Source organism: Podarcis erhardii (genome assembly GCF_964252035.2).
Source record: "Podarcis erhardii genome assembly, chromosome: 3".
NCBI lineage: Eukaryota > Metazoa > Chordata > Lepidosauria > Squamata > Lacertidae > Podarcis > Podarcis erhardii.
The window spans coordinates 54,465,463-54,482,833 of record NC_138507.1 but is presented as its reverse complement, the minus strand read 5'-3'; the positions used below and the strand labels follow the sequence as shown (position 1 = coordinate 54,482,833).

Below are 17,371 nucleotides of genomic sequence, written 5' to 3'. Positions count from 1 at the left end.
ACTTTCTTTGGGTAGTAAAAACAACTGACAGTACATCACAGAAGCTGAGGTTTCGTCGGCTCCCTAATGCCTCTTGGTTTAGCAGACCATGGCAACTTTCATATGTATAGATGCACAGTTCTCCTAAACTGAATAATGTCACTTATTTATCTATAGATCTTTTATATTGCAAGTCAGCCAAAAAAAGGTGGCTAACAAACAAGACAATCACTAAACAACAAGCAATCACTAAACAAGACACATATTTAATAACAAAATCCTATGCACATCTATGCAGAACTAAGTCCCGCTGAATTAAATGAGATTTACTTCCAGGGAACTTGGATTGCAGGCATAGGGCCAGATTCAACTAAGTTGTTGTGCTAGAGGAAGCTAGTGCAATAACTACTCCTAGCAAAACAAGGCTTTCCCCCTGCCACCATCTCCCAAATCTGCTTGGGAGGGTCAGGAGAACCGCCCCCCCCCCCCGAAAAGCACAAGGGAGGAAAGGAAGCGTGCTCTGTCTGGCAAGCAAAAATGCTTGTGCTGATGGAATGATCACCTTAGCATGATACTGAATCCCTCCCATAATCTTCAAAGACTTACTTGTTCTTCCCTTTTCTGTTTACGAAGCTGAATACCTTCCTCTTCTCTTCGTCGCCGCATCTCTTGGGGATTGAGGGCATTGTTTTTATAACTTTTCATTCTGTAGTGATCCTTTTCTGGGCTTGCCATGGTATCTACAATAAAGAGCAAGAGAATTGATTGCATTTTCTTCTCTGGACTGCCAGTCAAGGCCAAGGTAACAAGAGGCGATAACCTAGAGCCAATCCACACCTCACATTTAAATAACATTCAATTCACTTTTAATACATACTGCTTCCACTAAAGATCCTGGGAACTGTAGTCCCCCCCCCCGAGCTACTGTTCTAAGTGCCCTTAGCAAACTACAGTTCTCAGGATTCCTTGGGGCAAGTCATGTGCTTTAAATGTGTGCTGGATGTGCTTTAAATATATGGTGTGAATCTGGCCCTAGAAAGAATATATGAATATTTACTGCTCTGCATATTATTAGGTCTGTGTAGGCAACATCAGCATGTAACACAGGAATTTCTGCTACTACCAGATACACCTTTACAATATGTGAACAAGCAGCTGGAGCAAGTCTCCTATGAGGAAAGGCTGCAGCATTTGTGGGGGTTTTTAGTTTCAAAAAAGGGCACCACTCCTGAGAGGGCACTACCACCTGTTGCCACCAAGCATACTTCAAACAGAAAGGGTGCATGGAGCAGAAGATCTTAAATAAGATATTACAATGTGTTCCAATTTACAGGAAGTGGATGTGAATGTTTCTTACATGAATTGACATAACAGACCTAATTCAAAGATAAAATGTTCAGAGCACCTCAGATACAAGGATCTTCAACTGAATCACTTCAAAAAATCAGGTGCTGGACACCAAATGTATAGTTAGGGTTGCCAGTGGACTAGAAGAAACTAGCCTTTAACAGTGGCTTGATATACAGTAAACAGGAGGCTTGTCACAGCACGTGCATCACATGCTCAAGTCCTCACCTCAAGCTGCTGTTAACAAGACACAATTACAGAAAGGGGATGAAAAGTTGGCACCCCCATACTGTCTAAAAATTACGGGCAGCTTTTGAATAAATCTGCTCGCCACGGCAAGTGTGGTGCCACCCCCTGGCAAGTGTGACCAGCAGCACTGTCTTCCCATTTTGAAGCTGCAGAGGTGGGTGGAGATTGCTGGACTGTTGCACCATGACACCACCAGCTCCAAAGTTGGGAGGAAGGCTGGGAATTGTTTGACAGCTGCGTGGCCAAATCACCCAACACAGCCTTGGTCATTCAGGGCCAGATCTACAAGTCCCAGGGCCCCTGATGACTGACATGTCCCTGATTTCCTCCCTGAAGGAGTGCAAAGTGGCACTTGGTCCCCTTGGCAAATGTGGAAAGAGGGTCACACTGGGCGCTGCTGCCTGAAGGCTACTGGGGTGTTTTAGTCTCCAGGGACCCTCCCGCCTCCCCCCCCCCAATGGTTTGGGGGGGGCGCGGGGGCGCTTGACAGGCGACGAGAATTCTTAGAATTCTAGAGCATGTGAAGAGTGTCGTTTTTGTTGTTTCCCGCAAAAAATCTACCCCTGCCCTACGTCCTGCCTCAAAGGCAACCAGCAAGTACAAATCGCCAAAATCAAACCGGCAGATTCCTGGGGGGGGGGGGGGAGCCCGTGCCAGAGGGAATCCCCGTCAAAACAAGACGGCCGAGTCCCCGCCTCGTGGAGCACCAGGACCAGCAAGTAGGGGAAGATCGCGTGAAGGAACGAAGGTAAGAATAGCACTTGCAAACCAGTTATTAATACAGACAAATATATATGTGCGCGCGCGTGCATAAGCCCTATATATACACATAGTTGCTCGGAAATGAGTCCCACCGATGTCAGTGTGGATTACGCGCACAGGACCGCAGCCATGAGTTTCCACCAGAAAGCAACAGCCCCAAAAGGGGGTGGGGAGGGAGGTGCAGCACTGTCCCGCACGCCTGTGGGTCGGGAGGTGACAGGGCAGCAGCGCCAGCGTCCTTTAAAGAAATAGGGATGCGGAGGCAGCAAAGCGTCCCTTGCATTTGGAGCCATCCTCCTTTCCTCCCGCCCCCCGGAATCCAGTGGCAGGAAGGAGCTCGCCCCGCGCCCCTTGCTTCACACTCACGCACCCATTGCGGGCAGCCCCCCGCCGCTTTCCCCTCCGCAGAGCAGCAGAGCGAGCAGATGCGCCGTCCAAGATGGCGGCTCCAGGCGCGCCGAAGAAGCCGGTCCCTCCTCTTCTATCTCTCCTCCGCCCAGCACCACCCGCGCGCCGGCACGCGCGCGCGCGCGCGAAGGAGGGGGGGGGGGAACGAAGCCGCCAATGGCGAGAAACGGGGCTCGCGGTTTTCCCGCGGCCCACGGAAGGCACGCCCATAGAGCTAGGCAGCAGCGGAAGAGCGACACGCGGCTGTCAGCGCGCGGGTTGACTAGGTGACGTTTTGCTCCGCAGGAGGGGAAAAAGCAGAGCGAAACAAGGCACAGGCGCGACGGAACGCGGAGAGTGCGCATCATGCAGCAGAGCTCTGGACCGGGCTGTTTGGTGATCGAAACCACCATAATAACCCCTTCCCAGCAACCCATGATAAGAGGGAGATAAAGGGGCTCTCGTGAGAGGGGTGGAAGAAGGGGTCGGTCGGTTTCTATCACTGCAGGGAAGCGATTAATTGGCTCGGAGTGCCCGATTTACATATAAGCTAAACAAGCTATAGATTAGGGCCCCCCCAAAAATATAAAGGGGAAAAAACTGGATGTACATTTCGAAAATATAAGATTAAAAACATATAAAACCTACATACAGCAACTGTGTTTTGTGTTGTGTAGGCTCCTATAATGTAAGTAATGGGCCATGCCTGCTAGCCTGCTCCCTAAAATATCACTGGTTTGCGCATTTCTATATATAGGGTGCCTACATTATGAATGGACTGGTTCCATATATTCATATAGCAAATATTCAACACGAAAAACAGCGACAATTTGTTGTTGACAAAGGACAGCTGGACATATAAAGGGCCCCATTACTTTCAGTAGCTTAGGGCCTCATCAAACCCAAACCCGGCCCTGTAAATATACACTAGTAAAGGAGGACTAACAGTGCAGTCCTAACCATGTCTACTCAGAAGCCCTTTTAGGTGCCTTTTAGGCACTCCCACCTAATTATACTTTTGAGAGCGTCAAAGAGTGAAATATACTCAGAGTCGCAAAGTGATTTCATGCTCTTTATTCAGCTCATAGTGGTGAGGAGGAATGAATGGATGTCCCCTCAAAGTATCTGCTTTATATACATTATTTACACAATGGGCTGCACATGATTGGCTAATTCCAGGATTCTACTGTAGGCCAATCAGGTTGTGGATTCACTTCTATCTGGAGCATGATTGGGTGGTTCCTGCTAACCAATCATACTGCTGCATTGTTCTAGGACCAATCAGACTGCTGCATTCTGAATCCTATTGTTCTAGGACCAATCAGACTGCTGCCTTTTGGAGCCTATTGTTCTAGGACCAATCAGACTGCTGCAGTTTGGATCCTATTCAACTCAGTACATAACACCCCTCCCCTCTAAGTTCCAGTCCTGCCCGGAAGGTCGCATTCATAGTCCTCAAGGTACGCCGGTGGCCTACGTGTGCGTTGCGGCCTGGGGTGTTCCCTGGTCCGGGGTTCAGGTTCTGGCTCGTGTTCCAAGGATGGGGCTGTTTGGTCTGGCGCAACCGGCTCGCTCAGTCGTGGTTCTGGTTCCGGTGTCCTTTCGGCCTCGCGGGTCCTCTCTGTATTTACTGATTCTGCCTCTCCTGCTTGCCCCTGCTGCTCTATGGGCCTCACTGCCCCACTGTTCCCTTGGGACTCCTCTGACCTGTCCTCCTCCTCCTGGTTTTCTCCCGGGAATCGTCGCCGTATCTGGTCGCAGTGGCGGCGCCAGCATTGCCCCCCATCTGTTAGCACCTCGTACGACACGGGGCCCGTGACCCTGGTGACTGTGGCAGGTACCCATGCAGGGCCTGCCCCAAAATTCTTTGCGTACACTGGGTCCTGGGCCTCGAAGGTCCGGGGGTTCCTGCCTTCCCCCACCACTACCTCATCCTGAGCTCTATCGGGGTGAAGGCGGTCCAATCTGATTGCAAGGCGCCGACCCATTAGTAGTTCAGCGGGGCTCCGGCCAGTCGTTGAGCTGGGGGTGCTGTGCTGTGCTAGAAGGAATGTGGCAAGGCGGTACTCCCAATCCCCTTGCGTCATGCGGCGAAGGGTGTCCTTGGTGGTCCGCACCATGCGTTCTGCTTGGCCATTGGTGGCAGGGTGGAATGGCGCCGAACGGATGTGGCGGATGGCGTTCTGCACTGTGAAGGTTTGAAATTCTCCTGATGTAAATGCAGTCCCGTTGTCTGAGACGAGAGTGTCAGGGAGCCCGTGGGTTGCAAACAGCCTGCGTAGTACCCGGATGGCTGCGGACGTAGAAGTGGACGGTACCAGTGCGACTTCCAGCCATTTGGTGTAGGAGTCCACCACTATGAAGAATGTTTTCCCCTGAAAGGGGCCAGCGAAGTCCACATGCAGGCGTGACCATGGTGCTCGGGCGGACTCCCAGGACTGGACTGGGGCCCTTGGGGGATCTGGGCGGGATTCCTGGCAGGCCTGGCAGTGTTTGACCCAGGCCTCTATCTCTCCGTCGATCCCCGGCCACCACACATAACTCCTGGCAAGGGCCTTCATTCTTACTACCCCTGGGTGTGTCTCGTGTAGGGCTGTGAGGACCCTTTTGCGGAGGGGCTGGGGAACAACGACCCTGCTTCCCCATAACAGGCACCCCTTGTGGGCTGACAGTTCATGTTTGCGGGTTGTGTAGCTGGCGAATTCTGGCCCAGGGCTGCGGCTGGGCCATCCCCTCCACACCCAGTCCAGGACCCGGGAGATGACCCTATCTTTCTTGGAATGGTGTGCAACTTCTTGTGCCTGAATGGGGCGGTCAGGAAGCAGCTCCAGGCTCATAACCTCTTGTGCAGGTGCTGGGTCGGGGCCTGTTTCCGGTAGTGGTAGCCTGCTGAGGGCGTCTGCATGGCCCATCGCCTTTCCAGGGCGGTGAATCAGTGCATACTGGTAGCTGGCAAGGAAAATTGACCACCTGAGGACGCGAGGAGACAGCACTTGGGGGGTCTGCTTTTCGGGGGCAAACAAGCCAAGCAACGGCTTGTGGTCAGTCACCACGGTGAAGGGCCGCCCGTACAAGAAATCATGGAATTTTTTTACTCCCTTCACGATTGCCAGACCCTCCTTGTCGATTTGCGAGTAGTTCCGCTCGGTTTCGTTGAGTGTCTGGGAAAAGTATGCTACCGGTACCTCTCTTCCATCCGGGAGTTGGTGTCCCAGGACAGCGCCGATGCCATAGGGCGAGGCGTCGCATGCTAGCACCACCGGCAGCCTCTCGTCGAAGTGTGCCAAGACCGAGTTTGAGACAAGCAAGTCCTTGACTGCCTGGAATGCGGCCTCCTGGCGCTGGCCCCACACCCAAGGGGCCCGCTTGTCCAGGAGTCTGTGTAGGGGCTCCGCTACCGCCGCCTTGTGGGGAAGGAAGGAATGGTAAAAGTTCAATAATCCCAAGAAGGCCTGAAGTTCAGTCTTGTTCTTGGGCGCTGGGGCATCACAAATGGCCCGTACCTTGTCCCCAGTCGGGTGAACCCCTTCTGCATCCACCATAAATCCCAGAAAGTCCACTTGAGGCACTCCTAGTAGACATTTTTCCCGCTTCACCTTGAGACCCGCCATCTGGAAACGGTGCAGAACAGTGCGGAGGCGGTCCTCAAACTCCTCTGGTGTGGGCCCGGCAATCAACACATCATCAAAGAAGGGGGTGACACCAGGAATCCCTTTAAGGAGAGAGTCCATTAGATTCTGGAATATGCCTGGTGCCACGCTGACCCCGAATTGCAGCCGCTTTACCCTGAACGCTCCTCTGTGCGTCACAATCGTCTGTGCCTCTGCTGTGGCCTCATCTACTGGCAGCTGTTGATATGCTTGGGCCAAGTCCAGCTTGCCAAAAATTTTCGACCCAGCCAGGGTGGCAAGGACATGGCTGACCACTGGCACTGGGTATGCATGGGCCATGAGGGCCTTGTTTATGGTACATTTGTAGTCTGCGCAGATGCGGACCGAACCATTAGGCTTGACGGGTGTGACGATTGGGGTTTCCCAGGGGGCATTAGGCACCGGCTCCAGCACTCCTTGCTCCACGAGTCGGTCCAATTCCTCGTCTATACGGGGTTTCAGGGCGAATGGGACCCGGCGGGCCTTGAGCCTGACTGGTCGTACTGCGGGGTCAAGCTGTAGAGCAATGGGGGGGCCCGTATACTGTCCCAATTTCCCATCGAAAACCCCCGGAAACTCCTTGCATATGGCGTCCACGTCCACTTGTAAGCTCATGTGGTTCACCCCGGTGATGGCTAGTCCCAGTGGTCCAAACCATGCCAACCCCAGTAAGCTAATGTAGGGGCCCTTGACCACAAGCAAGTCCAGTTGCCGCGTCCGCCCTCGGTATTGCACCCTGAAGGTCCCCACCCCCATTGTGGGGACCTTACGTTTCTGGAAGTCCCGGAGGGTGAATGGGGCCGGCCTGAGTTTGGGACCCCCAGTAGGACACAGTTTCCTTAAGGTCCTTGCCGAGATTATGGATAGAGTTGAACCCGTGTCAAGCTCCATGCGGCATGGGGCCCCCTCTATCTGTACCTCTACATAAATTTTCTCTACGTTGGGGTGGGGCAACTGGTATACCTGGAAGTCTGTGAGCTCCGTCGAGTTGCCTTGGTGCGTTGGGCCCCGGGACCTGGGGCTCTTGGATTGGTCATCTGATGCCTGGCTTCGGGTGGGCCGAGCCCGACACACCCGGGCGATGTGTCCCAATTTTCTGCACTGCCTGCACTCTGCGTTGCGGAAACGGCAGGTCCTCCTCTCGTGACTTTCTCCACAGCTTGCGCAGTTCCCTCCTTCTCGTCGAGGCAGCTGTGGTATGTGGGCTGCTTGAGTGCGCTGCTGTACTCGGTGCACCTCCTCCCTGTCGGATCCCGAGTCGTTGGTGAGGTCTTCGTGGTGGACCCTCGGTTGGGACGGCTGGCTCAGCCGTGCCTCTTGCGTCGACCTCTCAGCAGCTTCCGTTGCCAGGGCCTCCTCCAGAGCGACCTGGAACGTTAGGTTCTTCTTAGCGTAGAGGCGTCGTTGCAGCTTCTCATCCTTCAGGCCACCGCCGAGGCGGTCACGAAGCATGTTCTCCAGCTCTGAGAAGTTGCAGAACCGGGCAGCTTGGCGGAGAGAGGTCACAAACCCAGTTATGGTTTCCCCAGGGGCTTGCCGCTTTGCGTAGAAGGCATTTCGACAAGCCACCACTGAGGGTTGTGGCGAAAAGTGCCCCTTCAGCTGTTCCATTATTGTTTTGTATGGAACAGTAGTGACGTCTTCAGGCGCAAGGAGAGCCCGGGCGATTTCAAATGTCTCCTCTCCGCAGACGCTGAAGAATATTGCCCTCTTCTTGGCGTCTTCTTCATCGGTGACCCCTTTGGCTTCTAGGAGGAAGGTGAAACGGGAGGCGTACGCTTCCCAGTCTCCAGATGCTGGGTTGAATGGCGAGAAGCTGCTGTCAGTTGCCATTCTGAGTTCCTTGTGTCCCGGAGCTGAAGCCTGGATACACGGTGCGAGGCAGCGGTGCGGCAGGTGGCGGTGCTGCGGTGCTGTGTGTGGCAGTCAGCTCAGCGGGATCCCACCTTCGTCGCCAGTGAAATATACTCAGAGTCGCAAAGTGATTTCATGCTCTTTATTCAGCTCATAGTGGTGAGGAGGAATGAATGGATGTCCCCTCAAAGTATCTGCTTTATATACATTATTTACACAATGGGCTGCACATGATTGGCTAATTCCAGGATTCTACTGTAGGCCAATCAGGTTGTGGATTCACTTCTATCTGGAGCATGATTGGGTGGTTCCTGCTAACCAATCATACTGCTGCATTGTTCTAGGACCAATCAGACTGCTGCATTCTGAATCCTATTGTTCTAGGACCAATCAGACTGCTGCCTTTTGGAGCCTATTGTTCTAGGACCAATCAGACTGCTGCAGTTTGGATCCTATTCAACTCAGTACATAACAAAGAGGAAACTAATAAGCAAGAAAGAGAACTCTGTAGGTCAGTTTTCCGCAACCTGGTACCTTACTGGATATTTTTGCGTTGCAACTGTTGCACGACTTTCAGTCCAAATCATATCCAGTAGAGCACCAGGTTGCGGGAAACTAAAAGAAGTTTAGTTTAGAAGTTCGCTCTCTTATACTTCGTTTCCTCTTCGTGGAATTGTGTAGTAACCAGCATCCTGTCTCCGCAACCAGATGATGCCTACGGGAAGTCCGCGCAGGCTTGGTAGGATGGGAGGTGTAGCCCAAAGCATCTCCAGGGCACCTCCTTTGGGAAGGCCAACATAGACTCTTCTGGGGAGCGTGCGTAAACTGCGCGTGCGCAAGGGTCGGGTTACACCACGGATGCCCGTGAAACGAAAGTGTAGGCTTGTTTCCCTTTTTAGTAAGTCTAGGAGTCACGTGAGAAGATAGCGCCGGGAGAGCGCGGGCGCGTCTGGGCGACGTACGCGGTGGGCTCTTCTCCGCTTGCGCTGGGCTCCTGGCAGACGCGGTAGGTGTCGAGGTGTTTATATCCGCCTCGTGCCAAGGGGGCGTGGCTCCCGCCGGGAAGGGCGCAGAGATGGAGTTCTCCGGCAAAGCCCGGCAGGGACAGCAGCGGCTTCTGCAGGGGGCCCCGTCCGCTGGCGCCCGCGCACCGCCGCCTTCTCCCGCCCGCGGTGAGTGAGACCTGGAGGGATGTCGCTTCACATTTCGGAGCTGTCTGGCTTGAGAATGAATCATTGGCGTGCGGAGTGTCGAGAGAGACCTGCGACCACACATTCACACGTGCGAGTCGCCCGCTAGATTGATATGCACGTGGGAACCGTCTCTGGACGGAATATGGGTCTGTCTTTATAAACGTCAGGCGCTTATATAGTATGTAGGGCAGCAGGATCCACCGTGCTCTCGTGCTGCCTATGAGCATGAGAGCAGAGCCTCTCTCGTGTGTGTGTGTGTGTGTGTGTGTGTGTGTGTGTATATATATGCCAATGAGCTCTCATGCTCATATATATACAGTATATATATATATATATATATATATATATATATATATATATGGGGTGAGAGGCAAAAGGAGCTTGGCCCTCATTTCCGAACTCTTTTCATTAATATATACTGTGCTCTTGTTTTTCCTTTGCCCATGCACAATATCTTCAAAGCACACTAAAAACAGTCTTTCTCTTGGTCTGAGTATTGCAGTTTATTCCTCACAGAGTTACAATTTTAAGGCAATGGCAGCTCCAAGCCATCTAGCACTCAAGAGCAGGCACTACCAAGGGACTCCCCCAAACTTGGAACTGCCTTCTAGGTATGAGCTTAGCAAGCAAGCGTTTCTTTCCAACAGAAGAATATGCAATGACCTCATCATTTACTCTTAATACTTTGCTTTAATGCAGAAAATGGCCAGGAGCTGTATGAATGCCCAATGTGTCACCTTGTTTGTACTGATTACCCAATTCTGCAGGAACATGTTGAATTACACTTGGAGGAATGCACCTTTTTAGAAGGTAAGGGGAAGATTCCAAAATAGGAAAGACATATTTTGTGTATTGACGAAAGATGTAATGTTTCATTCAGGAGAAGCTGGTATTATCCAAATAATGCAAGGTAACATGAAATCATATGACTTGGAACTTCATATATCATGCTAAAAAAGTAGAAAACAATGCAGTATAACAACAACAACAACACTTTCAGAACTGGTAGCAAGTTTGTTTTGTATGTCTCTTTCCTCTAAAGCTAGAGACTGTATTAGTAGAGACACCTAAATAGCATATATCTGTGCCCTGGGTGGATAAAAAACTGAATTAAAGAAGACATTTGAGGAGTCGATTAAAACACAAATCACATATTTTTGTTTTTTAACATAGCACGGTTAAATCAATCTGAATACAAGCATAAGCAACTTCTTAAAAGCCGAATCAGTGGCCTTCAATCAAATGTAATGAGTTAAGGCTGCCTTAAAAGAAATAACTGTTTTGGGCACAAGTGAGGTACTTATCATGGTTTTGGTACTGGGAACCAAGGATTGGTTAGTCACCACAGGCACAGAGATCCAGGCCCTGGATCTACAATCGTGTTTGTATTTCATTGAGAGGATTACCCCCTAAGCCCATTTTGGTGGACTCTGCAACTTGACCGGTTCCCAAATTATCAATATTATGGACTGCAAGAAGATCAAACCTATCCATTCTGCGCTGAGGCTCCAATACTTTGGCCACCTCATGAGAAGAGAAGACTCCCTGGAAAAGACCCTGATGTTGGGAAAGAGAAGGGGAGAAGGGGACAAGGAGAAGCGGACAACAGAGGACGCAATGTTTGGATAGTGTTCTCGAAGCTACCAGCATGAGTTTGACCAAACTGCGGGAGGCAGTGGAAGACAGGAGTGCCTGGCATGCTCTGGTCCATGGGGTCACGAAGAGTCGGACACGACTAAACGACTAAACAACAACAACAACAACAACAAGCAAACAATAACAATTTACCTTTCATCTTAGGAAAATAAATTGCTCTACCAAGGAATTAACTTACTGGTCCTCGCTTCTTAAAAATGCTGGGTCCTTAGCTAAACAGACAGGTACAAATGGACTGCAATGAGCAAAATCTCCACAGCATTAGCTACTATTCATTTGTGGGCTCAGGATGGGTGTGGTGCAAGGCATTACAGATATGCTGTGTAGAGGAAATGAAACAGAAAGCAGCAAGGTTAGACAGACATATATTTTGTTCATTTACAGCTAAATAGAGCATTCATATTAATGTGTTTAACCAATTTGTATGTATCATTATATCTTAACTACAAGTGAGAAGCTGGGTTTAAATCTGTGATCTAGGTGACTATGAATGGTATTAAATAATACATTCTGCCTAGGAATGTAGGTAATTGAAGTTGCAATTCTGTACACTCTGCTAGACGTCAGCCCAATATAAGCACAATGGGACTTAGCTTCTCAGTAAATGGACATAGGATTGTGCTGCAAATTTAAAACATACAGGTTATTGATAAAAACCTGGAATTTTCAGAAATATTCAACATCATCAAATATGGCAGGTCTTCTATGGCAAACGTAATGTACAACATAACCAATTGTTATGTGGCTGTAGCTCCGAAATATTCATTAGACTTTTATTTTATATAATATTGCATGACAGTGGAAAGAAACTTGACTGACCTAGAATTGGCACAGCATCTCCAGAATGAGGAAGACAGGCAAAGAAGAGCAGCAGCAGCAAATCAAGAAAGAGAAGATTTCCAAAAGCTACAGGTGTGGTATCGGTGTTCTAGTTGCAATGTACTTCGGTATAGCTTGTAAATATATGGAGTGTTTTGTAAATGTGTGAAACATTTATGTATTTCTTTTGTGCACAAAGAATTAATGTTTCTCGTTAAGTGTCTCTTGGTAGCAGTTGGTTGAGCAGAGAGCCTAATGCCTTTGGTCAGGATGCATTTTACAGTGGTGCCCCGCAAGACGAATGCCTCGCAAGACGGAAAACTCGCTAGACGAAAGTTTTCCGTTTTGGAGGTGCTTCGCAAAACGAATTTCCTATGGGCTTGCTTCGCAAGACGAAAATGTCTTGCGAGTTCCTGCGGGGTTCCCCCCCCTTTTTCTAAGCCGCTAAGCCGCTTATCCGATAAGCCGCTAAAAGCCGCTAGACCGCTAATAGCGCTAATCCGCTAAGCCGTCAATGGGCTTGCTCCGCAAGACGAAAAAACCGCTAGACAAAGAGAATCGTGGAACGGATTCTTTTTGTCTTGCGAGGCACCACTGTATAAGCTAGGTCAGAGGTTCCCAAACTTTAAAGGGAAAACTATAGAGACAAGTGTGCAGAGACTTCCAGTGTTCAGAGGTTACAAGTAGAAATGTGAGTAATTTCTCTTCTGAGAATTTATCACAAAGAGTGACTCTGTAGATAACTGGCTGTTTCTTATTAATTATCATGGAATCTCGTGCCTAGATTTTTCAAGCTGTACTACCCTAGTTCAGAAGCAGTACGAATTGTAATATCTATTCTTATTTCTTTAGAGAAATACCATAAAGAGTGCATGTGTGTGTGTGTGTAGATATATATAATATATATATATATATAAAATTAAGTTTATTAGTCACTTGTTCTCTAAAAGGTCCCCAATGACATTGAAAAATACATACATAAATACATCATACCACTGAAAAAGGGTATTCTGGTTATAGTTACTACAAAGGTTACGCTTAACTCTTAAATGGGCAGCTTCGTGTTCTGAATCAACTTCCATGGTTCTCTTGCTTTCTCTCCTTTGTGCAAGGTTGAAGCAGGATTGCATGCACTAACAATTCTTCTTTCTCCAGGAACTGCTAAGACTTTTTATTGCTTAAAAGTATAATATATCCTTAACAGAGGCAATACGGCTTGGATGGCTCCGGAGGATATAAACAGCAGTCACTAAAAAATATGGAAAAGGAAGTGGCTTTTGGGAGAATGACCCCATCTGACTATCACAGGAGAAAAGCTGACATGATGGAATCTCTGGCTTTCGGTATTGATGATGGAAAGACAAAGACTTCGGGTGAGTAATTAAAAATGTGTGAGTTTCTTCAAAGGTCTGACTGAGGTGTCTAAAAATCATTTTGCTAAAAGACATTGTTCAATAAGTGTGCTACAGATTGCAAAATAATTTTTTTTCTGCCTGCAGAGAAATAAGAGTATGGACCTTTAGACAGGAGATAAAAATGGCAATTCATATTACAATCCATATTAAAGATGATGGCGCTCAGGTAGATTTAAAGTCACGATTCAAAAATATGTTATAAATTGTCTAAATGTTTTATCTAAATACCATGACAAATTTCAAAGTAGAGAACTGGCAGTCATCATGGTTTTTGCCAACCTTCGCAAATAGTAACAGGAAACATACTGCAGTTCTCTGGTGTATATGGTAGGCTTGCTATCTAGCTAAGGGTGAATGATTTCATAAAACTTTCTCAGTAATTATGACCATATGCTGTCTTGTTTCTGCTTGGTTCGCAGTATCTTAATATATTACACCTAGTCTCCTGTAATGATTTGACACCTTCATTAAATAAAGCTGTACAGTGGTGGTGACTGGCTGTTTGCCTTGTCAGCCCTTTATGCTTGCAACTTCCTTGTCTGACGGCACAGTGGTGATCACAGGTTTCACATATTATATCTTTACTCTTGGCTTCGGGCAGTTCTTCTTGCGTGACTACTTTGCCACCCTTGTGGTTTTTGCCAGATTTTTCACCTTTTAACCATTGATTTAGCTTCAAAATTGAGATAATCATTAAATTCACTCGTGCTGTGTGTTACTTCCTTTGCACTCTTAGTTGCATGTGCCTTAGTCTCTCTCCATTCACCATAAGGCCTTGGACAGCATGCCTAACACAGGATAGTAAATCTATAGCTGAGGAACAGGCTTGGAGCCATGTCTTCTGTCAGCATGTTAAACTATTCACTTCTTGTTCCCTGCTCTTTGTACAGTTATGTAGAATTCGCCAGTCATTATTATTACTTTTTTCATACTGGTTGCATCTTGCACATTGTGTGACTGTTGTTGATGTATCATCAGTAAATAGACTTGCATAAACTTAAGTCTCTTTCTCTCCCTGTCTCCCCTTTTTAAAATCAGGAATTACTGAAGTACTGTGCCAGTACTATCAGAATGAATGTAAAGACATAAAGCGTGTATGGCTTTCTACAGGAGTAGATCACTTCCATTGTTCTTTAGGAGACAGAGGTTGGGGCTGCGGTTATAGGAACTTCCAAATGCTGCTTTCTTCCCTCTTGAGAAACAGTACCTATGAAGAGTGCTTGAAAGGTGGGTATTTTTGCATGGAATTGTTCTGCCAGTAGCACATATGCCAGCCTGAGCACTTGCTAAAAATGTGTTCCTATGCTGATGTATATTACAATATCTGCATCATATAGGTTAAAAATTGGTGGATACAAGAACAGTTTTTTCAATTTTATAGATTGAAAATGAGCCTGCAGAATATGAACCTTTTCCTGTCCAGATCATACCGTCTTTAGGTCTTACTCGGGCTCAAGTTGAGGGGAAGTCCTTCCCACTGATGTCATTTTTTTGCTGGAAATCTTTTATGTCAAACAAGAGGAAGTAATTCCCCAACAGTAAAGGCTGTCCCACTTCAGGACACTTAGAAATCTATCGTAACTGGTTTTGCCATTCATAGCTACAACTTGAATGTTGTCCTGTTGTTGTTGTTGTTTTAGATAATTCATCAATTCCATGCATTCCAAAAATTCAGTCATTGATTGAAGATGCTTGGAAAGAAGGCTTTGACCCACAAGGAGCTTCTCACTTCAACAGCAGATTACATGGAACTAAGGCATGGATAGGAGCATGTGAAATTTATTCACTTTTAACTTCTCTCAGGATAAAGTAAGTGCTGCCTATTAAAGGAAGTAAAAAGGTTTTAGTTCTAAGCACATGACACCAATTATGAGAGTGATTTTATGTGAATATCACAGAAATTCAAGTTCGAACTGGTCCTATATAGAGATGGCATTTCCAGGAGAATAAGAACATGAAATACTTAAGGGGAAAATTGTGCTGGCAATTGGTCAATCAGTTGCCTAGGACCTTCCTCCTTGCATCTTTCCTTGCAACTCTCTTTTTAAAAGAAGATTGCTACTTCCAAAGTTCTTCCAAGTATAAATGGTGCAAAGTTATTGCTTGCTATAGCATGCTTTCATTTCAATGGCTTGAGTTTCATACCAAGAAAAAGTATAAGCTGTATATTTATTTATAAAATATATATCCCGTTCATTAGTGTTTCAAATCAGGGCAGGTAACAATTAGGTAGTAAAAAAAGAAGGAAAAAGCCATTGCAGGAAGGGGTTTTTTTAAGTATCAAGTAAAAGATCATTCTCACACTAGGGGGAGCTGTGTACTTGAAGTAATATGTGCTACTACAAACTCACAAATGTGACTATTGTTCTTACAGCCGAGGCAAAAAAATTATAACAGTGGTAGAACTTGGTGACTAATGCACTAAACAAAAGATGCTATCTGACATTGTAAACTAACAGTTTATAATGGCTTCATTTAAACTGCCTTATAGGTGTCAGGTCATTGATTTTCACCAGCCAACAGGCCCTGCAGGAACACATCCTCGTTTGTTGGAGTGGGTTTTCAACTATTACTCAGCAGACAAGGAAAACAGTGCAAAGGTTGTGTGTACTCCCAAGCCACCAATCTACCTTCAGCACCAAGGTCAGCGAAACTTTCCACTTCTCTTTTTTCTAAACATGAAGCTGTGTTACTCATGTATTACTGGTGTCCCCATGTCCAGTTTTTTGTTTTATGAATTACGCTTCCTGGAAGAGCAGCGGAATGTCTTCTTAACTGTAATTCTCAAATATAATTGTATTATTTATTTCATAAAATTTATATACTATAATTGTATTATTTATTTCATAAAATTTATATACACTTGTAAAAACAAAAACAAAAAAACCTCCTCAAAGTAGTTTACAAAAAAGATTGTAATTGTAGACCACAAGCTTCACATGAGTCAACAGTGTGGTGTAGCAGGGGTGGGAAGAAAGCAAATTCTATCCTATGCTGTATCAACAAAATTATAGTGTCCCAATCAAGGGAAGTCATGTTTGCTGACCCCCGCTAGCCTGAACCAATGGATTCAAATTACAAGAAAGGAGATTCCAACTAAACACCAGAAAGAACTTTCTGATAGTAAAAGCTGTTTGACAGTGGAACTGTCTCCCACAAGAGGTGGTGGACTCTCCTTACTTGGAGATTTTAGGCAGAGGTTGGATGGCCATTTGTCATGTATGTTGTAGTTGAGATTCCTGCATTGCAGGGGGTCAGACTAGTGGGGTTTTGTTTGTGTGTGTGTGTGTGTGTTTTGGTATATTAACAGATTTAAGGGGATGGTTTGTGTTATGAGCTGCTTTGAAAGTCAGAGAGAAAATGGTAGATTTTTAAAATAAAACTTACCTGAAAAAGACATTTATACAAGTAGTTTTTTTAAATAACAATTACAATTATCTATGTAAGCATTGAGTTATATATTGCAACTCTGTACAGCAGTTTGGGGTTTTGCTTAAGGGGTTCAGAGACCGTGTGTTAGCAGAAATGTATACCTGATGGGTGTGTTTTGGTTTTTTTAAAAAAAAATAGGTCATAGTCGTACTATTATTGGAATAGAAGAAAGGAAGAACAAAACTGTGTGCCTACTGATGTTCGATCCAGGTTGCCCCTCACAAGAGATGCAAAAACTCTTAAAAGGCATAGATGGGAACAGTCTCAGATTGCTTCGAAGATTTGTGGGCAGCTTAAAACATAAACAGTATCAGCTTGTGGCCATAGACGGTGTACTGTCAGCGGAGGAAAAAGTTGTGAGTATTACAGATAAGAGCCCATCTGATTAAATATCTTAGTGATCTACTGTGGTGTAAGTAAAAGTGTCAACGCTAACTCTTGTTTGTCTCCCACTTAAGACTCGTAGGCAGGCTTCTCAGTGCTTCATGGCTCAGCGGATTTCTTGAAATTAGGAATCCTGAAGAATACCAAGGAAGCTGCAGGAGAGATTCTGGTGCATTCACATAGGTTCTTGAACAATGTACATAAAACTTTTTAAGACTTAAAAATAAACGTTGAGGGGAAATGA

General features: G+C 46.8%; 2 protein-coding genes across 5 annotated transcripts in view; one reads left to right on the top strand and one right to left on the bottom strand.

Moving 5' to 3' along the window:
• KPNA5 (karyopherin subunit alpha 5) overlaps nt 1-2,840 on the bottom strand; it is a 20,312-nt gene extending 17,472 nt beyond the window's left edge. The window contains exons 1-2 of the mRNA XM_081856194.1: nt 2,708-2,840; nt 586-719 (exon numbers count right to left, since the gene is read on the bottom strand). Coding sequence (XP_081712320.1) covers nt 586-719; nt 2,708-2,711 — 138 coding nt within the window. The 5' untranslated portion in view covers nt 2,712-2,840. The remainder of the gene's footprint in view (nt 1-585; nt 720-2,707) is intronic.
• ZUP1 (zinc finger containing ubiquitin peptidase 1) lies at nt 2,226-17,371 on the top strand. 4 transcript variants are annotated; one of them, XM_081856218.1, is made up of 9 exons: nt 2,226-2,323; nt 10,121-10,231; nt 11,877-11,989; nt 13,101-13,269; nt 14,350-14,538; nt 14,952-15,120; nt 15,803-15,954; nt 16,882-17,099; nt 17,202-17,371. In XM_081856218.1, the coding sequence occupies exons 2-9, from the start codon at nt 10,150-10,152 to the stop codon at nt 17,247-17,249; spliced, it is 1,140 nt and encodes a 379-aa protein (XP_081712344.1). In that variant the 5' UTR covers nt 2,226-2,323; nt 10,121-10,149; the 3' UTR covers nt 17,250-17,371. The 4 variants fall into 4 exon arrangements, with proteins under 4 accessions (XP_081712344.1, XP_081712346.1, XP_081712343.1 ...); XM_081856220.1 differs by lacking the exon at nt 2,226-2,323 and adding an exon at nt 9,022-9,044; XM_081856217.1 differs by lacking the exon at nt 2,226-2,323 and adding an exon at nt 9,159-9,400.